At 39.9% G+C, this 27,842-nt stretch overlaps 1 protein-coding gene across 8 annotated transcripts in view; it reads left to right on the top strand.

Moving 5' to 3' along the window:
- dlc1 (DLC1 Rho GTPase activating protein) overlaps nucleotides 1-27,842 on the top strand; it is an 89,732-nt gene that overhangs the window by 17,013 nt on the left and 44,877 nt on the right. For all 8 annotated transcript variants that reach the window (XM_044346916.1, XM_044346917.1, XM_044346918.1 and 5 more), the window contains one exon: nucleotides 12,819-12,852. In XM_044346916.1, coding sequence (XP_044202851.1) covers nucleotides 12,819-12,852 — 34 coding nt within the window. The remainder of the gene's footprint in view (nucleotides 1-12,818; nucleotides 12,853-27,842) is intronic.

Below are 27,842 nucleotides of genomic sequence, written 5' to 3'. Positions count from 1 at the left end.
CACAGAGCAACATACTCTGTGATGCACGATGTATTATTTCTTTGGGCAACTGTTTCTACAACCTCCACTCCTAAAGTAACCCAAGGTAACTCACTAAGCTTGGGTAAACAGTGCTTTCACTGCACCTAATAGGAGGCTTTTTACAGTGGAGGCCCTGTGGGGTGATTGATTGAGGCCAAAGAGATGATGACTTCATGAAGGGGATTCTCAGTAGTTAATAGTTGTAGGGAACTGTTGTGTCCTTTCAGACTTAAAGTGTTGTGACGCCCACTTAATCTTTTTAGCTAGACAATACAAATCCTTTAAATGATGTAAACATAAGACAGATGTGAAGGAGAGCCAGGGTTGAGGTTAAGCTTGAATTCAACCGGACGTGACTGTTGTGTTTTACAAGATAATAAACTGATATTAAAAATACAGCACACATCATAGATTATTCAAGTACAGTATAATTACTATTACTAGCTTTAGTTACTGTATACAAATACTACTCAGTTCTAAATAACAGGGAAGGTATGTAGGGTCATGTAGCATTTTAACATAAAATCTTACCAGAGGCAAAAGTCTCTTCAAAGACTAACAATCTTTGTTAGTCTTTGATGTGAGTGCAATCTCATGTTATAATGGGAATTAACTGGATTCTTTCTCCTAGTATTAACTATTACACTGTTCCCTTTACAACTTTTGTAGAAATTAAACAAAGGGTGTCTGAATCACCAGAACTGCTTTCAATTCAACAAATACACCACCACAAACTATGGTCTCAATAATAACGCTGTCAACACCTCTCTGACACAGTGTCAACAAAGGCTGAACATTACAGACAACAGAACTAAAGGATTTATTTTAGGGGTTTTGGATTATATTAAATTGTAAGGTTTTCCTTTTACTTTGTTTACCTCATATGCAGTGAATAGACACACCCAAACAATCAAATCATAGACTTAAAACAAACCTTGTACTGTATATGTTCAAAAATGTTTTAACAGCCAAAGTCCTGGCAAAGGCAAAGGCAAGAGAACTCTATTAAAATGAGAAAAATGCCAGATAATAAATCGATGGCTCTGTGCCACATAGCATTTTCACTAACATTTGCATAGGTTACCTTGAGCATGTGTTTGCATCAATCTTAGTAAGAAGATTTGCAGATTTATACAATTTACACCACATGTATCTTTTAAGCAATCTAATGGTGAATGCGACCCTTAAACATCAATGCAGAAATGGCTACTGTACAGGTACACACTCCTGTAATTTATGACAAGTCTCAGAAGTTAAGCTACAGGGAGTAGTATGTCACCATATTACAAAACAACCTTGATTCTGCACATAAAGTGCTGAAATAAACAGCACCATGCAAAAGGTCAGTGAGGGGTTCACCGAGATGAGATACACTGGGATCAATGCATTTTAGGTGTTTGTTCATTTTACACCTTTTAATGGAAAATAGACTGTGTGTGTTTATGGGTACATTTGTGTTTAGGTTTGTAGAGTCTGTGTGAATTGTTCCGTGTTTATCAATCTGTATTTGCATTCCTTCCATCATGTGTTGGATTATGCAAGGGATAACTGATGTTTGTGTTATTACTGTCCCCCTGACACCTCCTGGCACTCGGTGTAACACTTCAGTGTGATTGTCCGAAGCACACACTCGTGCTGTTCTGCCTTTTATGTAACCATGATAAATGTGAAGTGGTGGTATGTGGCTGTGTACATTTGTGATGAGTGTCACATTCACTTGGCATGTACAATGTCATTTACTTGCTGTTATGGATAAGGCATGGGGTTCAAGTGAATAGATTTTTGGCCTTACTAGCATAGCTGGTGGCTATTGTTAGCCTTCAGCAGGTGGCTGTTATTCTTGCATCGAATGTGGGGCTAACATCTAGCGGATGTTGTGCCACAGCAGGTGTTTTTTTCTCATGGTGGAACTGCTATTCTTTGCCCAGAGTGTTTTTGTTGGCAGGTTTCTGTTACTTGCTTAGTGGAGCAGGTGTCTTGCAATGATGTTTTGCTTGCATTGTTGTTTTGCAACAGGTGGGTTTTATTTGGTTTACAATCTGATATACTATTGATTTGACTGCATAGTATGTCCTTCTTTGGTGTCATTTTCTATCCCGAGTAGTATTAACTTTAGTGAAATTATCTAGTGATGTTGTTATTAATTTTTGAAGAATTACTATAATTTCTTGTCATACCAGTATTAGCAGTCATTAATTTGGCTTTATAAGTGTAATCTTTATTGACAAATTCCAGTTATGCGTGCTGAGAGAGCCATTTGTTATGTGACTCTATTTTTAGAGCTCTGTGGCTGCAGAGGATGTGCCAAGCCACAGAGGCGGGTGGAGGCTGCTGACCCCTGACCACCTTCCTCTGAATGTTACAGTCGGAAACAACATATCAGTCACCTTCAGCGCTGAGCTTTCCCACCAGCAAGACATACTCAGAATCCCCTGAAGACCTCTGCTACTGAACAAGGCACAGACCATGGCCGTCTGTTAAATTTAGCACAGGGGTGTTTTACATGTCATGCATATAGTGACAGGCCTACACCAGCCCCTCATCCTCTCCGTCTTTGGTAAACATTCCATAACAGGTCAACCTTTGACCCCATGTTTGGATCTGTATTCTGTCTCCGAGGCAACAGCGCTCCAAACATGACTTCTGTCATCTCCTTTGGTGGTTTTGTACCAGATTTCCATTCTCTGGAGCTTCCATGTCTGGATTTAATGTTTTCATTTTTGGGAGATGAATTACTGAGAGATATTTTAATTTTAGAATGACAAAAGACTTTATTCCCTGTCACTAGGTTATGTATGTACATAGCTCTTTATCTGTCTGTGGTTCAGCGGACAATAGAAGTGCTGTGGTTTGCGTGCTAAGGTCACTAGCAGATCTCTGCTCTGTCCTTCCTCTTGGTTCCGGTTTGGAAGCCTCGCAGTCCCCAAACATCCTTTATCCCAACCACACCTTCTCAATGTACCACTCAGATAAAAGACACAACTTTCACTGCTTTTGATTTATCTCTGCATTTGCTCCCACTCCCCCTCTCATGCCTGTCCTTGGTCAATAGTCAACACCATGTGCAGCAGGCATAATTATGTTTGCCTACACTCCACCCACATGTTTGGCTTAAAGACTGTAGTTGGCCATAATGAGTCAGGGAAGTATGAAATCAACCGCCATTCAGTCTGGAAATGGGTGCCAGTAGTTGCTCTGGTCAAGGCCACTCCAGCTGCTTTGTGTGGTGTCATTGTCCCCAAGGTCACTCCTCTGCTGAGCACAGCTGTAACAAGGAGACAAACACAGACCTGCTGTGGTTTTAAAAAAAAAAAAAAGGCAAGAAAAAAGAAAAGGCTTGTGTTTGGAACAGGATGTGGAAAATGAACTTCTCCTCAACCCCCACAAGGAAATCTTGTTTTTCCTGTCGATTCAAGGCTATAGCCATTGCATAAAGCACTCCAAGAACAGGAGAGAAAAGGATACACAGAATAAATACATTTCTCTTTTTTTTTGCAGTTGGCAGTGTTTTGTCAGAGAAAAAAATCCAAACAAAGCAGAGCAAACAGCTAGAACATGCCGTTATGACATTTATTGAAATAGTCCACATGTATCAGCCTGACTCAGTCTACATACTCAATATTTTAGCAAAATGGATTTAGATTATAATACGCTTAATTATTTCACAGAATGAGTGTTCTTTTCAAGTCAGATATCACATAAATCTCTGTGATTACAGCCCTGCGTCAATGGCACCTCTCACTGTGTTTGTTTTTTATGACAACAACTGTGGCTTGATGCTTAAATCACATCAGCTTAACCACCGATTTGATTTATTGTCTCCGTATGGTTTTTGGTACTTGGCTTTTGTATTTTTTTGCTAAAATGAATCATACTTTTTCAACCAATGTGAAGGCATCATTCTGGTGTGTTTGTTGCTAATAAATACCAGTCGGTAGTGTCAAAAGCACTCACTGAGTCAATGAAGCGAAACGCATATACATTACATAAAGGAGACAGTAAAAAGCACAAGGAATAGTTGTAGGATGATGGTACTTGTTGACAGTAAATCTTATGGATGACTGGAAAATGCAGGCATCTGGAAACACCCCTGCAGCCTGCTGATAATGAACCGCCATAAATCACAGAACGAACAAACTGAACGCTCTCTCAGACACATGCACGCACAAATACACACACACAAATTCATAGATGCTGAAACATGTACACAGGAATGCACTGTAAAACCAGGTGCAATTTAGGCAACATTTATGCAGGCTTGTGGTTCAGGGTTTTAATTGGGATATTTGACTTGAGTGTGTGTTCACATATTTGTTTTGAATGTGTTTCCGTTGATATTTGCCTCAGCTAGTTAATTAACTCAGCCAATATACACCTGAGCTTATCACTCAATCAATCATCTTTGCCCTCAGTTTTGGTGTCTAAGGATTGAAGAGGGCATACTTATTAAACATGTTTGTGTTTCATTTAAAGCTAAGTATCTTACTGCGACTTTTGAAACTGTATCTGTGCTCAAAGTCTGTTTACAGATAGGTTACCCAGAATTCAGTGCTCTGCTGACCTAGTTTAGCGAAATGCATTGCCCTCTAAAGTCAAGAGTGTTCACTAAATGTTACAAAATTATGACCCAGCAATGTCTCACCCACTGGTCCTTCTGGTAAGTCAGTAAGCTGTATGTCTGCCACAGGGCTGCTATGAGGCCACCATAGTCTTCTACTGAGGACAGTCTAATCCCTCTGTGTTGTTAACCCACTCTCTGCTTTCTCCCAAAAATGTCAGCGGCTAATCCGCGGGCTAGCATTGTTAGTGCAGTTGGGATCATAAGGCTTATCCCTATTAACGCTGCTCCATAAGCCACAAATTCAACCCAGTGAGTGGGAACAGGTGACACATTTTGTCTCTTAATCAGAATGATGTGAATAAAACAGTTCAACATGTTTTTATCACCAGTTTCCAAACTTTTTGACCAAATCTTTTCAACTTTTTCTGAGGCTAGCAAAATGATTTTAAAAAACATCTCGATGAGTCAGTCAATGTGTGTCTGTAGATATGTTTGTGTGTGATACTGTTCTCCTCTATCTGGATTAAACAATTATGTAGAGAGGGAAGAGTGACATAAATGTATTCTGAAAATAGTGTAGATATTTGTTGTAATTTTATTGTTCTACATTGCTTTTTAGAAATATTATAGAGTGCCTGATTTTTCTCTTTATCACGCATCAAATAGGATGCAAAAATCGACTCAGTACTATCAAACTTGTTAGTTTGTTATTTCCTCTTTGCTAAATGAACTAGTCTGCTGTGACTTATTGTGATGAGTCATTGACCATACAGGCAGAGTGTGTGAAATCAGTAACCAAAATGTAATTAAACTAGGCCAAATTATGTTGTTTAGCAGATGAACTACAGTGTTTGTCTTCAAGATCTGTTTAAAAAAAGTGAACTAGTTTCAATTTCCCATCAAGCAGTAACAGGGTGTATACAGTGTACCATGGAGGGCCTCATTTACAGTAACCTATTATATTGCAACTGTTGCCGTGTGACTATTGCACATGTGAAGATTGCAGTGTCAAGGCTGAAACAATATACTGCTCAGCCCTAACATGTAATCTCATGTTCTTCCAATGATAGGAAATAGTTAGCAACGTAAGCAGGGTTCTCACATTGGAGTCATTAAGGGAATTGTCCTTTGTTTAATTTATTCCAGGTGTTTCACTTAAAATGATTCAAAGATAGAAACACAGAATCAAGAAATGTTTTGGAGTACACAATTAGAACCACATGGCCTCATTCATGAAATATCTGATATTTTGTCTAGATTTTGTTTCTACAGACATTTCCATTTACCCACAGAGTAGTAAGATAAGCTACCTGTGTGAACAACTCAAAGGCTGCATTCAGTCCAATCTGGCAATGCAACATGGTATACATGGGTGTCTTCAGTCTGATCACTTATTTACGTGATTGGCCAATGTAGCACCTTGTCGGATGACATCGCATTGCATTCCAGCAAAAGTTGAACCTGGTTCAACTTTTTTGCAGGACGACCACTGTGTTTTTTTGCTGAGCCCTATGCGCTCCCCACCCCTGCATCGTAAACACACTGCCCCCATTCAAATGAATGGGAGGGCTGCTATTTTTCACATATTGCTGGACTTTGTCTGAATGCGGCCTAAAAAGTGAAGTTTAGTGATGACTAGTTAGTTTGCCTTATGGGAGGAAGAGTCTTATTGTCAGACAAATTAAATGTTATTGTCTCATCCGGTCATGGATTCCAAGGGCCAGTCAACAGTTCACAGTCTATGCTCCAGGAGCCCAGCACTAAATCCTACTAGACACTGCCTTAAACCAGAAGCTTGTTGCTTTGGCTTACTTTTGTAAACAAAGGCAAATGTGTCTGTGTGTGTGCATATCCACTTCTCTCACTCTCTTTCACCCAATACAGAGCATTTCCCATGACTCAAGGTTGAATGAGAGAACAAGACCTCAGCTGGCAGTCTGAGAGTGTATGTGTGTGAGTGATGCACAGTATGTACTGTAAAATCATTAACCTCCTAACACAGCTAAAGACTGAATGTGCACCCATTCATGTAATGGAATTCCCCTGGTCGTTTTACAATATGTCAATACATACTGAGACGTTTTTCGAGTGTCACCAAATTTCGTTTCTTTTCAAATAGCTGTTAAATCAAACATCTGGACAATAATATACCTCTTCTGCAGGAAACATTTCAACGCATCATTAGACCAAGTCATCGCATCACTTCCTGTTGACACACTCCAAGTGTGACATATGGAAACTATTAAAATGTGGAAAGGAGATGCGGGGGAGAAAGTATGAGGGGGGGGGGGGGGGGGGGGGGGGGTTAGACTTTTCCTCAAAGAGAAGGGTAAAATGAAATTGTTTCCCACGTTTCCCTGCACACGTGCACTTGGGGGTCGACAGAGCATGGAGAATAAATTCCTTTATAAGTGCAGGGCAGAAAGAGCACATTCATGCCAGTCAAAAAACAGAATGAGCTCCGGATAACATCTCCAAGGGCCTTGGACATGCATGCGCATGCACACACGCACACACACAATGTCTCTCTTCCCTGTATCACACACACACACACACACACACACACACAGTTACCTTATACGTCTAGTGCTGGAGCCGCCAGCTTACCTGACCATAAGCCATCTGCACCAATTTAGCCATTTGCGTTAAGTGGTGGAGAAAAAGGTTTGGGTTAGCTTGAGCCCCCTAATCCTTGGCCAGCACAGACCATGGGTGGTCACACTCACATACTGATACACACACACACACACACACACACACACACACACACACACACACACACACACACACACACACACACACATACTGCAGCTGCAGTGCAGGAGGGGGGTAGTGGATGAGAGGGTGGTGGTGGGGTTGAGTGAGGCATGGTGGACCGCTTGGGTTTGTTGTGCAAGAGCCACATGCCAATGGCTTGCTTAACGTCGCTGACTATTTCGCTCACACAGAGAGGCATGTGCACACAGCCGCACACAATGGAGAAACAAAACATAACTTGTTACTAGGGCAAAGTATCAATCCTTAATACTTTTTTTGTACTGACCAAAATTTGTTTGCAGCACTGACTCTCAAAAGCTGGCATTGAATGTCTACTGGACCACTGCTCAGTCCGAGCAAGCTCATGCTGCACAGTCAAAATTTGTTCAAAGTCTCAAAACTTTATTTTAAATTCTAGTGGAGATATCAAAGTTTCCAAAGATACCAAATATGTTGGCAGAATTTTGGGGTATTGTGTTTAAAGTGATGCACAATACATGTAGAATATTTCTATTTGATGGAATAGTGAAGCTGTAAAAAAAAACAAGGAGTGTTGGGTTTGCATATTTCACTCAGTATAAACATCATATTTCTTCTATGAAGAGCTGGAACAAGATGATACAAAATAAATACTGTCAGATAGATATGGTTTTAATGACCTTGAAGCTACTGAAGGGAATATGGGAAAAATAAGGCGAAGTAAGGTATTAAGAAAAGCATATTAGTATCAGAACCATCATATTTGCACAAGTATATAAATATTTCAAACAATACTAGTTGTTAGTTTCAACACTAACTATACCATCAGACATTGCAATAACTAAACTAAATGATCAGAGTAAACATGTATCATTGATGTCCAGTGTTAAAAGCGTGCTTATGATTTGGTCAAATCAAACTAGCCAAAGTATTTCCACTCTGAAAAAGTTAACTTTTTTTCCAAGATTTCTGAAAAAATAACTTTTGTTAGTAATTGTAAAATCATCACTAAGACTGAAATGATGTGTGAGAAAATCTATTTTACTAAGCTTCTGGCTTCGGTAATGACAATAATGACCCGACAGCAGTTAATCACACAGGCACACATACTTTTAGGCCACTACACACCCACACATGTGTAAAGCAAACACATACCATACCCCCTGTGCCCCAACACAACCTACTTCCAGTAAATTAGTGGCAGTAAATGAGGCAGCTGACACTCGTGTGCTCTGCAGCCTACAGCTCCCCAGTGGACACCTGACACAGCCCAGACAACCCCACACTGAGACAACCTGCACTGTGGCATGCCAGGGGGAAACACAGGCAAACATCAGGAAAATATGTGACCATGGTGCTATGAAAACACTGGTACTCACTGGTACCCATTCATTCACATTCTTGTTAGGCTCTGTGGTCTCTCACTCACATTTATTCAACTGTAATTGCTATTATGACGGAAAACACGGCATTGTGTGAAGGTGAGATTTTCACTGAGTTTAAGTGACTTCATGGGTCATTGACAGGAACCCGTGGTGTAGTGTTTACACAATAGGAAGGGAGCACACTGGTGAACCGAAATGTCTTGTTAGTGTTAAGCAGAGAAGCCACACAGACCTCCCATATTGATTCCATTATTCAAGGCCATTCTTTACACAAGTTGCGGAGTTGTAGATGGTTGTTGAAAATAAAGAAAGTCATTTATATAAGGTACACCACATGTGCAACAATATGACATAAGACATCTTTGGCACAAATCCACATACTGAATAATGAAGCTCAGTGTTATTAACATCCTGTGTGATGCTATACTTAACTGTATCAGAATCAAAACACAAAGTATGCTCATTTGAATTAAATAAGGAAACAATTATCATGTTTTTGTACGCCAGAAAGTCTCATTGACAGGTGCATATAGGATCAAAAACCTGTGACTGTGAGAAAAACAAAGAATCCTGTGCACTGTCGATTACCTAGACCATCTGTATAGGACTGATAAAAAGGAAAATAGGTTGTTTGTGTTGTCTTGGCTGAGTCTTATAGCTTTCGCAGTGTTTTACACACACAGGGGGATGCAGCAAGGACACTGTGGCTGAAAAAGCAGAGCTAATATTACTTGAGTCCAACAGCTGAAACAGCACTGAATATAAATCTATCTCTGATTTCACCTCACTGTTGTTGTTCTGTTTATGCTGGTGATTTAGTGGCAGTGAAGCAAGTGGGAGTCTTTGGCTGTAGCTTCTCCCTAGTGTCTTTTTTAGGCAAGGCAAGGCAAGTTTATTTGTATAGCACATTTCAACAAGGCAATTCAAAGAGCTTTATATAAAACATAAAAGGCATCAAGACAAAATGTAAAAGCAACATAAGGGAATATAAAAAGAACTCACAGTTGCAGCAGACCTGCAGTTTTCTGGGAGTTTGTTCAAGATATGTGGAGCATAAATCTGAACGCTGCCTCCGTGTTTAGTTTTGACTCTGGGGACAGATAGCAGATCTGTCCCAGACGATCTGAGAAGTCTGGATGGTTCATAATGTAGCAGCAGATCAGAAATATATTTTGGCCCTAAAACGTTCAGTGCTTTATAAAACAACAGTAGTATTTTGAAATCAATCCTTTTTTCCAGAGAGGGACTTTTTACCCACTATGTGTCTGAAATGTGACCCATGAAGTAATTAAATGCTTCTTTTCTTTTTGCCCACACATTGTCCACAACCACACACACATGCTCAAATACATACACACATATTCATATGTGCATACTATACACACACATACAAACACACTTCAGCAGGCATACCACTAGTGATGGAGTTGTGAAGATTTTAGATAAAGGATGTATGCATGGACAGCTCAACCGCTGGCTTCTAAAGAATCTGACTGAGACAGATTGGGACCAAGACAACACTTTATCCAGCATTAATCACACAACGTGTTAACAAAAACAAACTGGCGTATGAGAGCAGCCATTGTATTCACTCCCACCAGACTGTGTCACGCTTATGGTGGTTCATCAGAAAATATAAGAGCTCCCTGGAGATTCGAGACTCGAATGGCCTTTAGTCACATTTTTTCTTTTTAATGATTCATTCCATTTCTTACTGGTATTTGCTCTAAGTCAAAACGAATAACAATAAACGTCATGCTCTCATCTTAAATGCTGATCTGCTTATCTTCCACAGAAAGTGAAACAAAGAAGAAATTCCTATGAGCTACAAAAGTTCAAGTTAATCATATTTGTAAGCTTTAATGTGGAATCGCAGTGGACTAATTTGGGGAAATAAAGAAATCCCACAACATTGTGTTGAGATCTTGCAGGCATTATTATCTCATTGACAAACTCATACCTTTGTGTAGAGTTTACTGTTAGGCGCGGTGAAAAGAATGATGTCAGTCTTGATGCTAAGTAACAGTATTTCAACATTTCCGAGAAATCCTGTTTTGTCCGCCAGTTTGGACGGATATAAATAAGATAATACCGATGAACCACCGTTGCTATGGAAAAGAGCAAGTTAGAGGAACAAATAAGAGCAGTAGGAAATTCAAAATGTTTCATTGTTGAATTTGTCAACAAAACACAGCACCATAGATTTTAGTTTTTTATACTGATGACTCAACTGGGTGAGTTGAGTCATCGGTACAGCACACTGTCTGTCTAGAAAATGAATGAGACTTACTTCTGGAACAAGGGGTGTCAAAAATATCTCCTCCCACTTCTATGCCCTCCATCCTTTCTGCACCTGTATTTTTTTTATATTCAATACTAAGGTGTGTGGCAGGCTCATCAAGGTCAAACATGTCAACAAATGCATAGAAATCACCTGTATTTTAGATTTATTTTAGTATTTTAGGAACTATAAATGGGCAGATAGCCCAAATGCCTCTTTATGTTGTAAACGGACACCATGAGATATCTAAAATTTATAAAATTCATGGACAAAACATGGAAGTAGAATATTAAGATTAAATTAGGTTCTGACTGTTGAATCTGCTGTGTAAGTAGGTGCTAAATGGTAAAAAGGTTTTAAAATGGTCACAGCAGGATACACAGCTAAAGCTTTTAAATGAGGCCTCAAAGAAAAAAATGGAAGAGGAGAGCATTTTATCTCAGTAGAAATATCAGGAGGAGAAGTGGATATTTACAGTTTCTACTCAAAGTCGCTAAATGGACAAAGTGGATAAATGCGGTTGAGAGTGTACGTTGTCCTCCTCACTCTGATCTCTTCTAGGGGAGTGTGGATTAAAACAGGTCAGGGTGTGGAGGTCAGCCAAGGAACCTGAGGTCAAAAGTCAGAGGCAAGAAAGACCTTTGCATTCCAACTGACTGCTGCCCGCTACACAGACACACACACACGCACACACACACACACACACACACACACAGTTGTGTTTGCATCACTTCAACGGACATTACATTGACTCACATTCATTTCCTGGAGACTTATCCTAACTATAACAACTACTTGCCTAACCCTAAACTTACCTTAACTTCATCCTAAAATTATGATGAATTACGTTCAGGAGACTTGTTTTTTGTACCCATGAGGGAAGTGAGTTCCCACAACATGACTGTGCATGACTGTGGTGTTAGGAATACCTGGTCCACACACACACACACACACACACACACACACACACACACACACACACACACACACACACACACACACACACTCTTTCTCTCTCGCTGTCTCTCTTTCTCACACTAATGCAATGACACATGCCTGCTTTATTTATTTTTTTTTTTACCAGAAACCCTGTGTTGATGTAGCAGTATTTTCTAAAACCAACAGTAGAGCCAAAGAAGGAAATATTACATGCACAGAATGATGGGAATCTACTATGGTTACAAAATGTGTTGTGATTTTATCAGTAATGTCTCTCCAGGCTACCTTCGTAAGGGCTGAATCAACATTGAATCAGAGGAGAGTAAGCTGTGTGCTCGGACCTCTAATGATGTGATATTTGTTCAGAAGTCCCTGGCGAGTTTGTTATCTGTTGTGACCATTTATTAAGACGTTTGCACATTGGAAAACTATGCAGATAGAGTGTTAGCCACCGTGTTCCCGGTGTGTGTGTGTGTGTGTGTCTTAAAAAAATATATATTCTTAAAAAGACAGAACAGAAAATATGTTGATAGTGTTGATCATTGCAGATTACAGTTATGGTGTGTAATGATCAGCACGTGTTACTGTACTCACCCTCATGGTCCAAATACACTGGACACAATTCGACAAACGGGAGTTGAAACACCTGTGACTTATTCTTTGTTGTCCATTGAATAAGAGGGAGAATATGCGAAAAGGATTCAAATTACTGCTGTTTCATCAGTGGTTCCTTCTGTACGTTCCATTACACAAACACATTCATATATGTTTATTTAGGAATGTTTACAGGGCTTAAGAGAAATCAGGGGATTTTTTTGAGTCTCTGTTGTTACATGGCAAAAAGTATCATGAAAATCTAAACTCCAATTATATTTTTTTTTCTTCTCTTCTCTAGACCACTTCTACCATTCCTGAGAAAGAAAAAGCTGGTGAGTCCTTGTTCTTTTATCATTCTTATGTATTCAGTTTACCTTCAGATTATGACTGGCTTGATGAGAATCTTAATATGCAAGGTAATAGCATTCGGTTTGTTTTTTTCTTCTTTTTTTGTTGTATGTGTGTTTTGAGAAACCTTTTATCTGCCATTGATGTGGTCTGGGTCTGGTCTGGTGTCATGTGAAGAGCATCTGCAGTACAATTTCTGATTGATAGCCTTGTCTGGTGTTCACAACATGGGGCAAGAAAGAAGGAGGGAGGGAGCGGAGGAGGATAGGCTCTGGTTCTATGAGACACTGGATGTGAGTCTAGATAAGGACCTAGACTCATCTACTAAACCATCAAGCCTGTCGCCTTTTCAAGATAAGAGCCAGACTGGATGTCGAGTCTGATGCCCAAAACTTTTGACCCGTATTTATTTACCTTTTCCCCTCATCTCTCACTCACCTTCTTCCCAGCATGTAATGCAAATCAGAATAAACAGCTTAATGCCTAAAATATGTTAATCTTAATTTTTGTGACATGGATTTTTGTAGAACTTGTTCAGCATCAGACCTACAATTATGAGTCCTCGTGACTTCCTTCTGATGAATAGCCTTCACTGTACTGACATGTTATGTCATGACTTTGCAATGCTTGCCGTCATCCACTTTGCACACTTTATTAGGAATCGATCTTAAGAACATACTCAATCTGTAGTGACTGCTCCCTCCATTCTGGCTCCGGCCTCTCTGTCAGCAGTCTGACGGTAATGCACAGGGTCATCAGGGAACTATGGATGGACAGACCTACTTTCAGACAACCGGCAGGGGAGCAGTGTTCATTAAACACCCCCCTGTGTCGTCAGTCTGCTGGTAAACAATACCAGAGAGGTGGTTCGACGTTGGGACGAGGCTTTCATATTGCCCCCCGCTGTCTCAAAGCCAGCTGGGAGTCCTCACTCACTCTCGCTCTGTCTCTCCCTCTAATTACCGTCACTTGCTGAAAACCTTTCATGGAAAATGTGCAGAAGCTGTCAGTATATTTGTTCTTGTGTGTGTGTGTGTGTGTGTGGGCACATGAGAGCACTACCTTTTGGCGGAAGGTCCCAAAAGTTTTTTTACAAGGGGACTAAAGCTTGCAAAAAATGCACAGTGCAAACTTCAAAGAGGTCAAACGTTCTTGGTCATTTTTCTTCATTTAAATCAGTCTGACTTCCTGTAAGCAAGTTATGTAACCTCCATCTCTGGGTCTGTGTGATGGAACCCAGGACTCTGGAGGGGGGTGGGGTATGATGGGGAGTTGGTGGAGTTTTGGGGGGACTTGATGGAGCACAAAGCCCAGTGTCCATTGTGACACTTCAAAGCCTCCTCTGTATCTCCACCGTTTAAGCCCCTGGGAATGACACATTTGTGACAGTGTTACATCACACGCTGTGCCCTAAAGGCTCCTGCTAAACTGCCATGAAAGACAGCTCATTCATGGTTAATTTTACTATCTCTGTGACAACGGAAGCACACTAGTGATCAACAAGAAGTTTCCACAGTTGATGACTTCCCTGCGGCAGCGGGCGTACCTCAGTGAGTGGTCAGTGTCACGGCTTCCCTGTGCACAAAGAGGATGTGTCTACATGGTTACAACTGACAACCTGTTGTTTGGAAGTGTTCTTTATGGGGCTCCTGTGACGCTGGCTACAGCCTGAGCTGCAGAGCACTTGTACTCTGGAGTGGTGAGAAATGACATAACTCATGCCATCTGAAGATGATAAGGACAGTCATGCATACTTGCATGAAGCATGACTGTCTTTATCAGTAGGGTATGTTCTAGGAGAAAAATGACTTGCATCTGATGGGATAAGGGACCTTATGTGTATTTGATCTTATTGAAATTAAGAAATGTTAAATGGGGCATAAATGGAGCACAAAACAATCCATTTTCATGCTGGTTACACATAAATTACCATTATTTCCAAGCATTACACATCACAATTTATACATTTAGGAGAAAACCCTTCTGCAAACTTCTTAAATGAACTTTCATTATATGACTTACTGCATTTTTCATGTAATTGTTTTGACAGACTTGTTTATTAATTTATTTTGTTTGAACATACTGGACTGTACTGAGCTTACATATAAGAAGTAGAAACATTTTACAGCCATGTGTAAAACCCACAGGGGAATGTGATTGAAAGTTCTTAATTATGTTATCATGGCTCTGCAACTTGCCTCATAGTATCATCATATCATCAGAATAAATGGGAAAAAACAGAAAGTTTGAACTTAGAAATTGAATTCTCAATGTCCTTTACTCATAGGTATTATCTTTGATACAACACAGTACATTAATACTTTCAGTTAGTGTCCCTATAGTAGAATCTACAAAACAAACTCACAGGTAGTACGGTGTGTGTGGTGGCAATTTGTGTCTGATAAAGAAGACAAGACTCCACATCAGTCAGTGCTTATCCCGAAAAGCAGCTTGTTTAGCTCTGTGACCTCACATCCTCTTATCCAGGAAGTTGACAGGTTTACCTTATGTGAGTGAAAAAACAGAAAAGGAAAGATTAAGAGACAAGAGACCAAAGGCAGAGAGGACTTCATGTTATATACAAGTGTTCTGCTCTGTTGTGGATAAAATACAGAGTGGACTTTTAATATTTTACATTTATTTAGGAGTGGTTCTTGAATTCTCATTCTGGTTAACAATTGTCCTCTATATTCTTTCTCCTTAAGGGCCAAACACTGGAGGCATTGGTTCAGTGCTATCCCTCCTTATTAGTTCAGGTTATGGTAGGGAAGATGATAGTCGGTGGGGTTGAGTGAGCTTTAGAGACTGGATGAGAGGGATAAAAGCAGTCATTGTGAAGAGAGCATTTAAAGCTATCAGCATTACAACTCGCCACATTCATGTCATGTGGCGGTTACTTTAACTATCAATTTCTAACTTGGAAACACAGTAGACATCATCATCTCATCATCTAAGTCATAATGACAAGATTCTTCTGAAAGCTATGATTTGTCCGACTACATTGAGTAAACTTTGATGCTTTGATGATCAGTTAAAGGCAAATATAGCAGATATTGTGCTGTCTTGACCAACTGAAGAATTTTTTAACCATCACACAAAACACACTCACTGTTTTGAATTGTCCAGTGATGTGAATGCTTGCAAGTTCTAAACATGATAATCTTTCTCGTGTTACTTTCCATGCCACATGATGTAAAATTTTGTTTTGTCATAACATACTTCGGCTCATTGACAATCCTTGTTTGCTTAGTTTTGATTACAGATTGTGAAACTGACTTCACATGACACCGGTTTTGTACAAGCTACGGGAAGTGATAGACGTCAGCACAATGAGTTTTCATTACATGTACGCGACAGAAGCATGTAGATAACTGACTGTGTAACATTCTCATTCTCTCTCTCTCTCCCTTTCAACACCCGTAGAGCTTGTCAACACCAGCTTCAGAGATCCTTGGTTCCAAGAATGGTCTATCTTTTTTTTCCTTGATTGTAGCTGAGGTTAGAGGAACCATACTGCGCCTTCCTGATCTAAATATAAACTAGTGGGAATTTATAAACAGAACACAATGATGGGCATCCAACCAACAGCAGGGTTAAAGCCTGACCTTTTACCTACACTCATAGACTCATAGTCTACACCACTTGCATTGGTTGAAGGTGGAGGAAAGGAAAACTGAGGAAAGAGGAAGTGGTTTAGCACCCTCAGTGGGGTCCTGTATGGGAGGGGTGTTCTGACATTAGGGAGTTGGTGGTTCCTGTGAATAACTTGCCTCATCATTTCTGTCTGTCTGGGTCTCCTTTTAGTTTCCTTCTCTAGTTATACGTCGTTTCCCTTTCTTGTTAATATTCTTCCCTTCTTGGAATACCAGTGACAAATTCATGTACTTTGGTATTTAAAGCTAATTTTAAATGCAGCTGTGTTTTTACTTCAGTGATTCACAAAATTACAGAGACTGTTGACATCTGAGGATCTCAGTATAATATTAATCATCATGTTATTACACACATTGAAAATTCCCTTTTGTTGGTGTATCTTGCATCGTTCACCTTAAAAAACCAAACCAAAAACAAAAACAAACAAAAAAACCTCCAAAACATCAATCTGTTTACCCAAAGGGAATTGTATATTTCAGAAGTCATATTTAGTGCTTAATAGGGATGTGCAGAGATCCCGGTATTTGTGTTTGTATCTATATTTGTTGAGGCAGCAAAATTATTTGCATCTGTATTTGTATTCGAATAAAAGTGGAAAGACGCTTAAAAATCCTGTTTTTGTTTCTATGACACTTTTAATTTTAGAAAATTAAAGTGTTACAATAAGTGTTCATGAACAAACTACCTTATGAAGGACGTCCCCACATCGGGTCTTGAACTGGAGTCTCCCAGATCATAGATGACTGCGCTGATTACTGAGCTAAAACTTTACTCATCGCCTCATGCAGACAGACTTCTTCCTATTTATACACCCACAATACAGAGACAGCACACCGTAGGGAGGAACTTCAAAGGCAATTATTGCTTTGCACTTTTCATTTCTCGCCTATTTTTTACAACCTAACTTTGTGGAAAGGAGAAGGGGAATAACAGGTTATGGAGAGTCCCTTGGGAGCACTTTGCTTGTGTCAGTAGCTCAGCTTTATCTCTGGGGAACACTCCCAACAAATAATTTTTAAAATATTTGTATGAAACAAATATTCGTATAAAACCCACTATTTGTGCTTTGCCGAATAATGTGTTTGTATTTGGGCACACCCCTAGTGCTTAAATCAGTTCAGTTCAACATTTTGGGAAATACACTTATTTGCTTTCTTGCTGAGAGTTAGATGAGAAGATCAATACTGCTAGCTTAGCTTAGCATCAAGACTGAAACCAGGGGGAAACAGCTATTCTGGCCCTGTCCAAAGTTGTGAAAAAAAATCCCTTCCAGCACTTCTAAATTTGACAGAGTAACACTTTATATCTAGTTCTTTTAAATGCATACACAAACAAAATGTAAAAGCAGCAAGTTGTGGTTTTATATTTTTTTTTAAATATTAGACAGATCCAGGCTAGCCATTTCACCCTGCTTCCGGTCTTTATGCTAAGCTAAGCTAATTTCCTGCTGGTTCCAGCCTTATATTTAGCATATAAACATGAAAGTGGTATCAACCTTCTCATGTAACTCTTAGCAAAAAAAAAGGCATATATGCATAGTTCCCAAAATGTCAAACTTTGTTTTATATAAAAACTCATACAGGGATATGATTGTGTCTTGAGGAATATGTGCCAGATTTGATCATCATGGTAAACAACTAACAAAGTCTTTTCAGCACAGATGGTGTCTTAAAATCCCTGTTCATCCACATATCTTGTGACTTAGCTTTTTGGCTCCAGCAGACCACATTTAGAGTCCCCAAAGTGGAGAAATTTCCACACCAATTTCCACTTAATTTGGAGAATGTCACAGTGAAATCAACTTGCTTTCCCCATATCTGACCTGAGCTACTTTCCTCTTGTTTATACCCTGCAGCTGCATGCCCTTTGAGGACATCTCTCTCATTTGAGAAGGTGCTTTGGCAGATGTTATGAAGCTCCCTCAGCCTGGAGCCAAGTCAATAATAGCTCATGACTGATGTTTGTTTTTCTGTTACTTGTTCCTGCTCTTTGATTGAGTCTGCCTTATCCCACTTTTTTTGCCACACCTCCATACACAGTACAGGAGTCACGGTGTTTGTGCAAGGTCACATTCCTGGCCTCCCCCGTCAGTCTACGCCAGCCTCAACACTCTCACCCCTAACCAGCCCCTCCTCTCCCCTCCCATTTGACACACTCTCTCTCCATCTTCCTGTGTGGAGAGTGTTTTTGTACTGAGTTCATTCCATTTATATTTCGTGTTTCTACCTCAGCGGTGAATACATTTAGAGATCCAACGTTAACTGTTCCTCTTGGGAAGCAATATGTTAATCATGGCTATATTTGACAATCTGGCATTTGAAAAAAAAGGTTTTACATATTTTTTGTTAAATTGGGAGATATTCAATATTCAGAATTCATCTTGAATCATCTTGAATGCCAGTAAGGGTCCCTCTGGTTTCAAAAGTATATTTTCTAAGTGTACTTTTAGTATCAGATTTGTATCTTGAGATTAACTTGAGTTAAAGCTCAGAAACCTCTTTGGTCCTTTGTTAGTTTTGTGATCGCTTTCTTTGGGCATCCATCTCCAGAGCACTCTTAACAGGAAACCACTGCATTAAGGGGAATTTACAACAGGAAGTCAGCTTGCTTGAATCCCAGAATTACAACAACAAGAGTCTTTAGAGGCATTGTGTCATTATTCTTAGTTTAGTGTAAACAGTACATGCAGCAGATCGCTGTGTGATTCAGCACATAGATGAATCACACAGATGCATAAAAATCTAGTATTACTTTTTATAGAAAACTGGCCATCATACTTTTTGTTTGCATACTTCACAGGGAACCTAGTCAATGAATAACCATATATGGATGGTAATAAACTATTTATTGTACCATGAAAAATTATTATATAGCACTGGTCTACTTTAGACAGTTGTATACAGTACTTGAATTCCATTTTTACCTCCACCAGAAAGGTTTTCTTTTCAGTCCTTTGTTTGTTAACAGGATATGTCTTGTTAACGTATCTCAATAAAATTTTGTAGACAATAAGTTAATGGCCCATGGAACAAGTGACTTATTTTTGGTACCAGGTCCAGGTGCAGGGTGGTTTTTAAGGCTTACTTATAGTTCCGACTCCCTTTACACTGCAACCTTCCTCAGAATGATCTGTGCTGTTACATAGGTATTCAAAATGAAAAATGATTTTGCTGTATTTTGACGAGCAGCTTTTGTCCGGGGAAATTACATTCTTTAAATAAGAAAGAAAAACGTGTTGGGATGTAACTAAGCAAACAAGGAGTGATTTTCTGCAAAGGTCCGTCCTTACTGTTGTGAATATCATTTTATTACTGCCCTGAACCAATGCTTCAACAGAAATGATGCAGCAGGAACATTTATCTGTAACCAGAGGACTGTAAATCTCCCAGTGTTGATGGTGTGAGATGCCCACTATGTCCTCAGGCTAATGAATCAGCCCTGGCCCAGCAGGCTCTGTCACTCCCTGGATAGTTTATTCCCCTCGTCTGGATGTTAGAGGGAGAGATCGTTTAGAGCATGGGAACTGATGACTGTTTGGATATACTATATATGGAGTATTATGTGTTTTTACAACATTTATATGTAACCTTATAAAGTTGATGTGTTAACAGTTATCTATTTACTCATCCAGCAGACACAGCAATATTAGGAGATGTGTTTTTGGCCACTTGACAAATTTAAACCCAATATTCACTTTCCTTTTAGCCTGGTTTCTACTAACTCCTGAAATAAATGTCTGAGTCTTTTGCAGCTAAATGCTCCATTATGTTCACAAGCTAGTTGCTAACTTTGTCTGCATACAGTGGGTTTTATCCATGAATGAATTAAGAAGAACTGGATACCCCATTCATTTCTATGAAAGTTTCTCACTGAACTCATACGCTGAAAAAGCATGGGCTTCCTTGTGCTTCTGCACTTTTGGCCCATAGAGCATGCACACTAGAGTCTTTTTCCAGCCAAGCCGAGAACACGTGTGTCCAAGACTTCCACTGGCCAAGCCGACTGACTCCCTGTTTGCTTCCTGCACACATAAATGGGATAAAATAATTTAATCATATAGCTCTTCTCGACTTTCCAAATGTTAATGGACTGAATGGATCAAACTGATCATACATAAGTCATTTTGGGGAGTTTGTAAAAATCATAAAAATGTATTCATTGTTTCACAGCCGCTCCCTTTTGTTATCTAAAGGTGTTCGGTTGTTTGATATCTGATTTTTTGTTCTTGTATTAACTGGCACACAGATACACACAAGGTGTGATTGTATCAGATAGTGATAATGGAGTTGTATGAAAGTAGGGCAGACAGTAGGTGTGAAAGGGTGTTTGATAGCAGAGTAAGACTTCAAGCAGATGGTCACATCAAAGGGACTTGCACACAATTACAGTCACACTTGGGCACACCCACACATACATGCTTCAACATACCGACAGATTTTTGGCTGTGCTGTAAAGAATAGAGTATAGTGCATTGTTTTTCAGAGATGTTTTGATGATAGACTCTCACATACTGTTTATATACACTGTTTGAAGTTCTCCCAGAAACAACGCCCACCCTCGTTTTTCACCTCCCCTGTCTCCATTTCTAGGTCAGTATGTTGGCAGGTAACCCTCTCCTGCCTCTGTTCTGTGGAGGTAGTTTTAGGTACACACTCCTGGCACGCTGTTCACTTGTTTGACAGAAGGGGCATTCGGCAAGACTTTCCTTCCTGAGGTATGAGAACTCCATTGTTTTCCCCTGCCTCCCCTTTGCACCCCCCATTCAGGACATTTTCTCTCATATCCAGGTTACAGTCTGTGTATTGCCCTCTTATCACAGGTATAAACGAGACACCGAGAGGGAAAGCACACTGATATGTTGTTGTGATATGAATACTGACCCAGATGGTTTGAATTTGAGTATCTTTGAGTACACGTGCATGAAAACGATAATTTGATTCAGATCTCATGTGAGTCGAACAGGTGTTTTGAGGGAGGATAGTAAAATGTGATACTTTTATAGGATGTTTGTTTTTTATGTATCCCATCCTAATCCTTATTTATAACGTTGTTAAAGAGGTAACTCCACAATTGTAGAAGCACAGACCGAAGGGTTGTGAAAAAGCAAAGATGCGGGAATCCAACCTTATCAGTCTCAGCAAACCTCAGGAGGCCATAAAGTCAATTGGGCGCGATAAGCACAATGCTATCAGCAGGGTGCAATAAGCCAATGCTGGGTACATTACCTTCACTTGCTGGAGCAATCAGCACGACTGGCTGATTTTCTTAAGTGTGAGCTTAGTGTGGAATGTAATGGAGGGCAATCTGAACAGCACATGCTGCTCACAACTACATGTACAAATAATCTAACACACTCAGCTAATGATTAACTTCTGCCTTAAAAACACACAAATATAGTATTTTTTAAATCAAGTACATTATGATAAATATATTTTACATTTACTTTTTTTGGTCACTTGGTGGCAGTGGAACAAACGACAACATTTACATATAACCTCATAAAATTAATATGGTGGATGGTGACTACATCAAAATCACATCACAGCTCAGCGTTGTCTGGGGTTTCAACGGAGCTTTTTTAATTGAAAACAGCATCCCTCGGCAGCTAGAAACGGGTTGAATGAAAACGACGAGAGTGAAATAAAACAGTAAAGTTGTGAACTATAAAACCAAAACAATCAGCTGAAAGATGCTAAAATGCTTTGTAACATTGAGGGGAACTGCAGATTTATCTGTGGGTCTGTCACTATGAACGATTCCTTGCACATTGACATTTCACTTATTGTTAGTATGAAAATATAGAAAATATACTGCAGCTTGAATGTAGAGTATTTGTATTCTTGTGCCTTTCACTTTATTTTGTCAAGCCAACACAAAGGCAGTTGATATTTGAGATTGGAATAATAACCTTGCACTGCTCTTTCTAAAATTTCAGAGGTAATTCGTTTATCTTCGAAAAACGTTTACACTATAGATCCTAGTGTAAAGTGTTAATACAGCTACTCTGAAGTTGTTCACAGACCCCAGAGAGTTCTGCATGCTTGATGGAGGCTAAATCAGCATTATCCGATCAATTCAGTCTAAGTAATGGATTCCATTGTGTTGTTTTTGTCCATTTCAGTAGCTTAAGTTTTATGACATAAGGTTTACAGTACAAGCCTATTTCTCAAGGAGCTGCTAATGGCTAATTACTTTGGTTTGTGTTTCTGTGTGTGTGTGTGTGTGTGTGTGTGTGTGTGTGTGTGTGTGTGTGTGTGTGTGTGTGTGTGTGTACTATATACTCTATTATTGATGTACTGTATTTACACTAAAGTCATGTCATGGGTTGGACCATTTTCCATGGCTGAATGGCTGAGGAAGCTGATTAGTGGCTGTGGGGAATAACTGAAAGGTTCCTGTGGTAATATTTCAGCACCATGATTTTTTTCTCTCTTGACATCTCGTTGTCCTTTTGGGAAATTCCTTTTAAAAAATTTCACCATTTCGGGAATCCTTTAATTTTCCTGTAGCATTTTCTAAGTGATGATAACCTTTGACCACTTGGTCATCTCACACTTCCTGTCTTTTGGTTTCAGTTGTGATGACTGCCACTTTAGCTGCTTGTAGACAAGAACGGGTGGAACTTCATAACAAGCAGGCTGCCCGGGCAACGGGTTATATAACTGGCATTGATGCCGTCTGTGTCTAGACAGGGTAGGGCGGGTGTAGAGTGGATGGGAGTAGAAAGGTGACAGAGAAGAGAGGCAAAAATTAAGATGTGAGATAAAAACAAAATGTGGAGAGAGATGCTAATCGTAACTCTGAGGCACTCAGATATTCACAGAGTGCGCTGGAGCTTGTGTCAGAAAGCACTTACTCACACACTTACTTACACACATATATACGCACACACTGGCAGAATAGAATATGAGAGCATTGCAGCACTGGCTGGATGTGTCCCAGCAGTTACCGCACTGATTCTTGCTGCAGCAGATGGGAGTGCACAGTCAAGACTGGAACAGAACAGAGTGAGAAAGAGAAGGAGGCAGAAACCAGAACAGTACAGAGGATAGAACAGAGCCAGATCAATTGTCAGCTTATGATTTAATGCTTAAACATACAGTGTGGAGACAAGGCGAGAGTCTGGACTGACGTAGTTTTGGCCAGGTCTGTGCTGGATGCAAGCCGGCATGTCTCACTCTATGAGGCTGCTGCTGCTGCAGAGGTCCTTCAGTGACCACATCAGGTCCTCTACCTCGAGAGCCTTTGATATGCTCAGCAAATCCACTCGAGAAAGTCGACTGGGAGGTGAGTGATGAATCACATCAGGATCTATGAAGGTATATGTACAGTGTATGTACATGGTACATGTTTGTTTGCCTGGGTTTTGCATGTCATAGTGTATATACTGTATGTGTATGTGTGTGATTGTTTTGATACAGAACATACAATTGTAATTTCTTCCAAACATGTAAGGTTTCAGGTTCCTTAACAAGATGCAGAGCAGGATGGAAAAACTGCACTGTCATTGTCTCAGAGAGAATACAGGATATGCTGCAGGGCTGCAAGTGTTTCTGACAAACAGCTTTTACTGGATGTGTGTGGATGCTGCAGCTTAGATTTGTAGGTAATGGAAGATAATCACTGTCAGGCTTGTGTCATTGATTTTTTTCTTGTGCTATATTTAACTGCAGGTGTATCTATGTTGGTGGGTGTGTGTGTGTGTGTGTGTGTGTGTGTGTGTGTACGCCGGACTTAGGCAGAGTTGTCATTTTTCCTCTTACCTGCTTTCACCACAGTTGCTTGTCCCATGTATAACTAATGAGCTGGATGTGCACATGGACGACTGAGTCCATTAGAATAGGTTTCTAACTCCCTGGCTAGCTGCTCTAGCTGCTTGCCTCTAAATAATAGAGATAGTACTCTATCTTATAAGAGCAGCAGCAAAGAAAATGGATTAACGGAGCTGCTCTTGAGGAATATTGACCGAAGATGGGTGATATCATCTACACAGGTTCAGGCCACTTCAAAGCACTTTTAAGACAGGTGTGATCATCCTTAAGGGTTACAGTTGACGTGACGTTTGGCTGCATCATGTTTGAAATCTTGACACCTTCCAAGTCAATACAGGTGCTGGTGTGCCTCTTTTCAAAGGGGGGGCACAGTTTTCCCACTGAAACCAGAGGTCAGTGCCCTGTGGCCTGACCTCCCTATTGAAGTAAAGAGCACCAGGTGATAAATATCCACTGCCAAACACTGTCCAGGATGTTTCAGGCTGTAAGCATATCTCACTGTCCCACATGAAAGTGGGAAGAGTTGAAAAGTGGGTCAAAGAATTATGACAGGATCTAATTACAGCTCTCATGGCATGTCACTAATTTCTCCGTTTTTTCCCCTCTTTCTTCTGGATGTTAGCAGAATGTTGAGGCTTTAACATGGGCTACATGTGTAATTAAAACATTATGACTGTGAATTCATGCATGTGTGGTCCCAGCCATAAAGTGCAGAAACATATTGTTCTGTACCAAAAGAGCCTTTGGTGTTCTCAGTCAACATGTTTGTAAACACATGGGCTTGACAAGCCTTAACCTCTGTTGAAAGTTCATCATAAAAAGAGTGGAAGTTGCCTAAAATTTTGAAATTGCACTGACTTCATAGTATTTTAAATTGTGCTATATATAGGTTTATTCCTTATATTTAATGCTGTGCAAAAGTATGGCAATTAATTGTGACACTGTTTTACAGTTGGCTACCTGTGAAAAATATTCCACACCTAACTGACTTCTCTGGTGAAATAGTCTTGAGCTGCCTTGGAAAAATCATCTAGGATGCTGTAACTTGATATTTATTTACTATAACGTGAAGGTGACACGACTGTGGCATGTGATCCTTGATGATGCATGTGCATTAGCAAATAACACTCACGGCGTGCACTCAAGGACTGCATGTCAGTTCTTCAGCATCACACATCCTGAAACCCAATAGCCTTGTTGATGTTTCTCACCCTTGTTGCTGGTATGATCACATCACATATTGAAGCATGTTTACAGCTGTAGGGAAAAACATGGCAAAGAGGTTTACTATTTGACCATTTGTAAGAACGTGAAAGAAGGGGTTGTGGGACTTAGGGGCCTGTTTATGCTCCTTCACCAACTAAAGCCAAAGAAAGACCACAGACTGCCTCTGTTTGTGCAAAGTCTTAGTGTAGCCACAATTTGATGCCAAAATGGATACCAAAAATCGCACTGTACCACCAAATGGGCATTACCACACCCCCAGCTATGCCACTCCACCAATCTTTACAAACCACATAATGACTACACAAGCGCAAACAGACAAAAACCTGCTTTGTACCAGATGAAATTGGCAATCCATCAGCATGTAACCAACTGAACCAAAGTGTTTAGGACCAAACGACCCAAATGACCCCATGCTCTCCAGGACTGCATGTCAGTTCTGTGCAGCATCACACATCCTGAAACCCAATAGCCTTGTTGATGTTTCTCACCCTTGTCACTGGTATGATCACATCACATATTTAAGCATGTTTACAGCTGAAGGGAAAAACACGTGCCTGGAGGACACTGTGTTTATCCATTGACAAAACCCAGTTGTCATGCAAGTCTTTGTGCACACTGTGAATTGAATACATCATCAAAAAGATCACTGCTTCTTCAGGTTATTGTCCTGTGAAGCCCCCCTTAAATCAACCTCTTTTTCAAGTCAGAGCTTCTTTAGGACCTTATAAAGGGCTGATGACCCAAAGCTTTCAGCTTTTTATGTTTTCCTTTTAGGCCAAAGGTATGAAATTCCAACAAGACAGTAACAGATACTGAACCATTGAGGCTTAACAACGGTGCGGATCATCTAATGAATGAATCCTTCAATACTTCACAATGTTGGGCATATATGAATAAAGCAACCTATTGATTTATAGGAAGCACATGATTGTTATTGACATTTTTTGCAGAAATTACTGAAAAAAAGAGATCAGAGTCTGGAATGATTGGCATGCCTTCTGTTCTGTTTTAAGTGGTTGGTGGTAAGGTTCAGAGAGGTCAAAGGGCATCTGAAATCAGGGCAGATAGTAAGAAAAAAGAGTACAACGATGGAATCTGTCATCATACCTGCCTGCAAAATATTCGCGTTAGTCAATTCATTAAGGACTCAAATCAGGTCGTAAAGTTTACTGTAATGCAGATTGAGATCAGTGCTTTTGAGCTGAGCTGCTTGAACAGAACAACAACAATTTCGTAACAATCACTCCGCTCTAAAAGCCTAAAGTAAACTGGGCTCTTTAGGTGATTGCTCATGGTTTCTGTGATATAAGATGGGAGGATTTTGTGTCAACACTACTAAAGAAGCTGAAGAAGCACAGCACAGAGCAGCGAATGTGCAGTAACTGCTCACTGAAGTATATCAGCACCACTCAGCATATGAATTATTTTTCTCCTCCATGTCACGTATGCAGACCTACTCTCTTGTTTTCTCCAACTGACACGCATGTGCTCACCATCCTGCTCTTGCACTAAAACGTTTTGCGTGACCTGGATATTGTGTAACAGTCTCTATAAATGTCATGTTTACATTAAATTCACATTTTCTCATTTATAATGTAGTGCCACTTTTGTGGCATTGTGGTGTGATGTAATCATGGACTGCATCAAGGTAAAAGTTATTTCTGTTCTCCTCTTACACCACTTCCTGACTGGTTACCTGAGAGGCCTATTTACTTTATTATGCCTATCAAAATGCCACCGGACTAATGCTATTGCATAACGACTTGATCTTTATCAGTCGGTCCATTTTCCAAAGTCATGTGAAGGGAGGTAATAGGCCTAATAGGTTGGTTGATTTTATCTTGGCTTAGAATGTTTGAGCAAATGTGTATTGCGTAAGATGTGTAAGTGTTTGCTTTATGTAGCTGCAGATGAGTACATTATTTCAGTTTTCTGTTGTCTCATTCCATGACAAAAGTGGTTTTACAAACACCGTCTCATAAAAGTTTTGTTAATATCTCTCAGGCTAAATTTACTGTTGAGATAAGGTCTAAACTAGTTGTTTGCTAGTGGTTACAGAAATGTTCATAGGTTTAAGGATCTGCACTTTATTTACTGTCATGCTGGTTTGCTCTGTCTCAAGTTCTCAATGTTCAGTATCTTGGTGGGTATGGATAAGCATGCAGCTGCTGTATTTGCATATTATTATACCAATATTCACATATATCTCTTTATATCAGTTGTTAATACAGTCAAATGTTCACCCAGACCGTCATCTTCTAATATACACGTCTGTTAGATAGAAAAACATGACTTCAGGTTATATTTTTGTAAATGTAGCA

The sequence above is a fragment of the Thunnus albacares genome, chromosome 3 (genome assembly GCF_914725855.1).
Source record: "Thunnus albacares chromosome 3, fThuAlb1.1, whole genome shotgun sequence".
Lineage (NCBI taxonomy): Eukaryota > Metazoa > Chordata > Actinopteri > Scombriformes > Scombridae > Thunnus > Thunnus albacares.
Note: the sequence above shows the minus strand (reverse complement) of the source record. Positions and strands in the feature narration are given on the sequence as shown.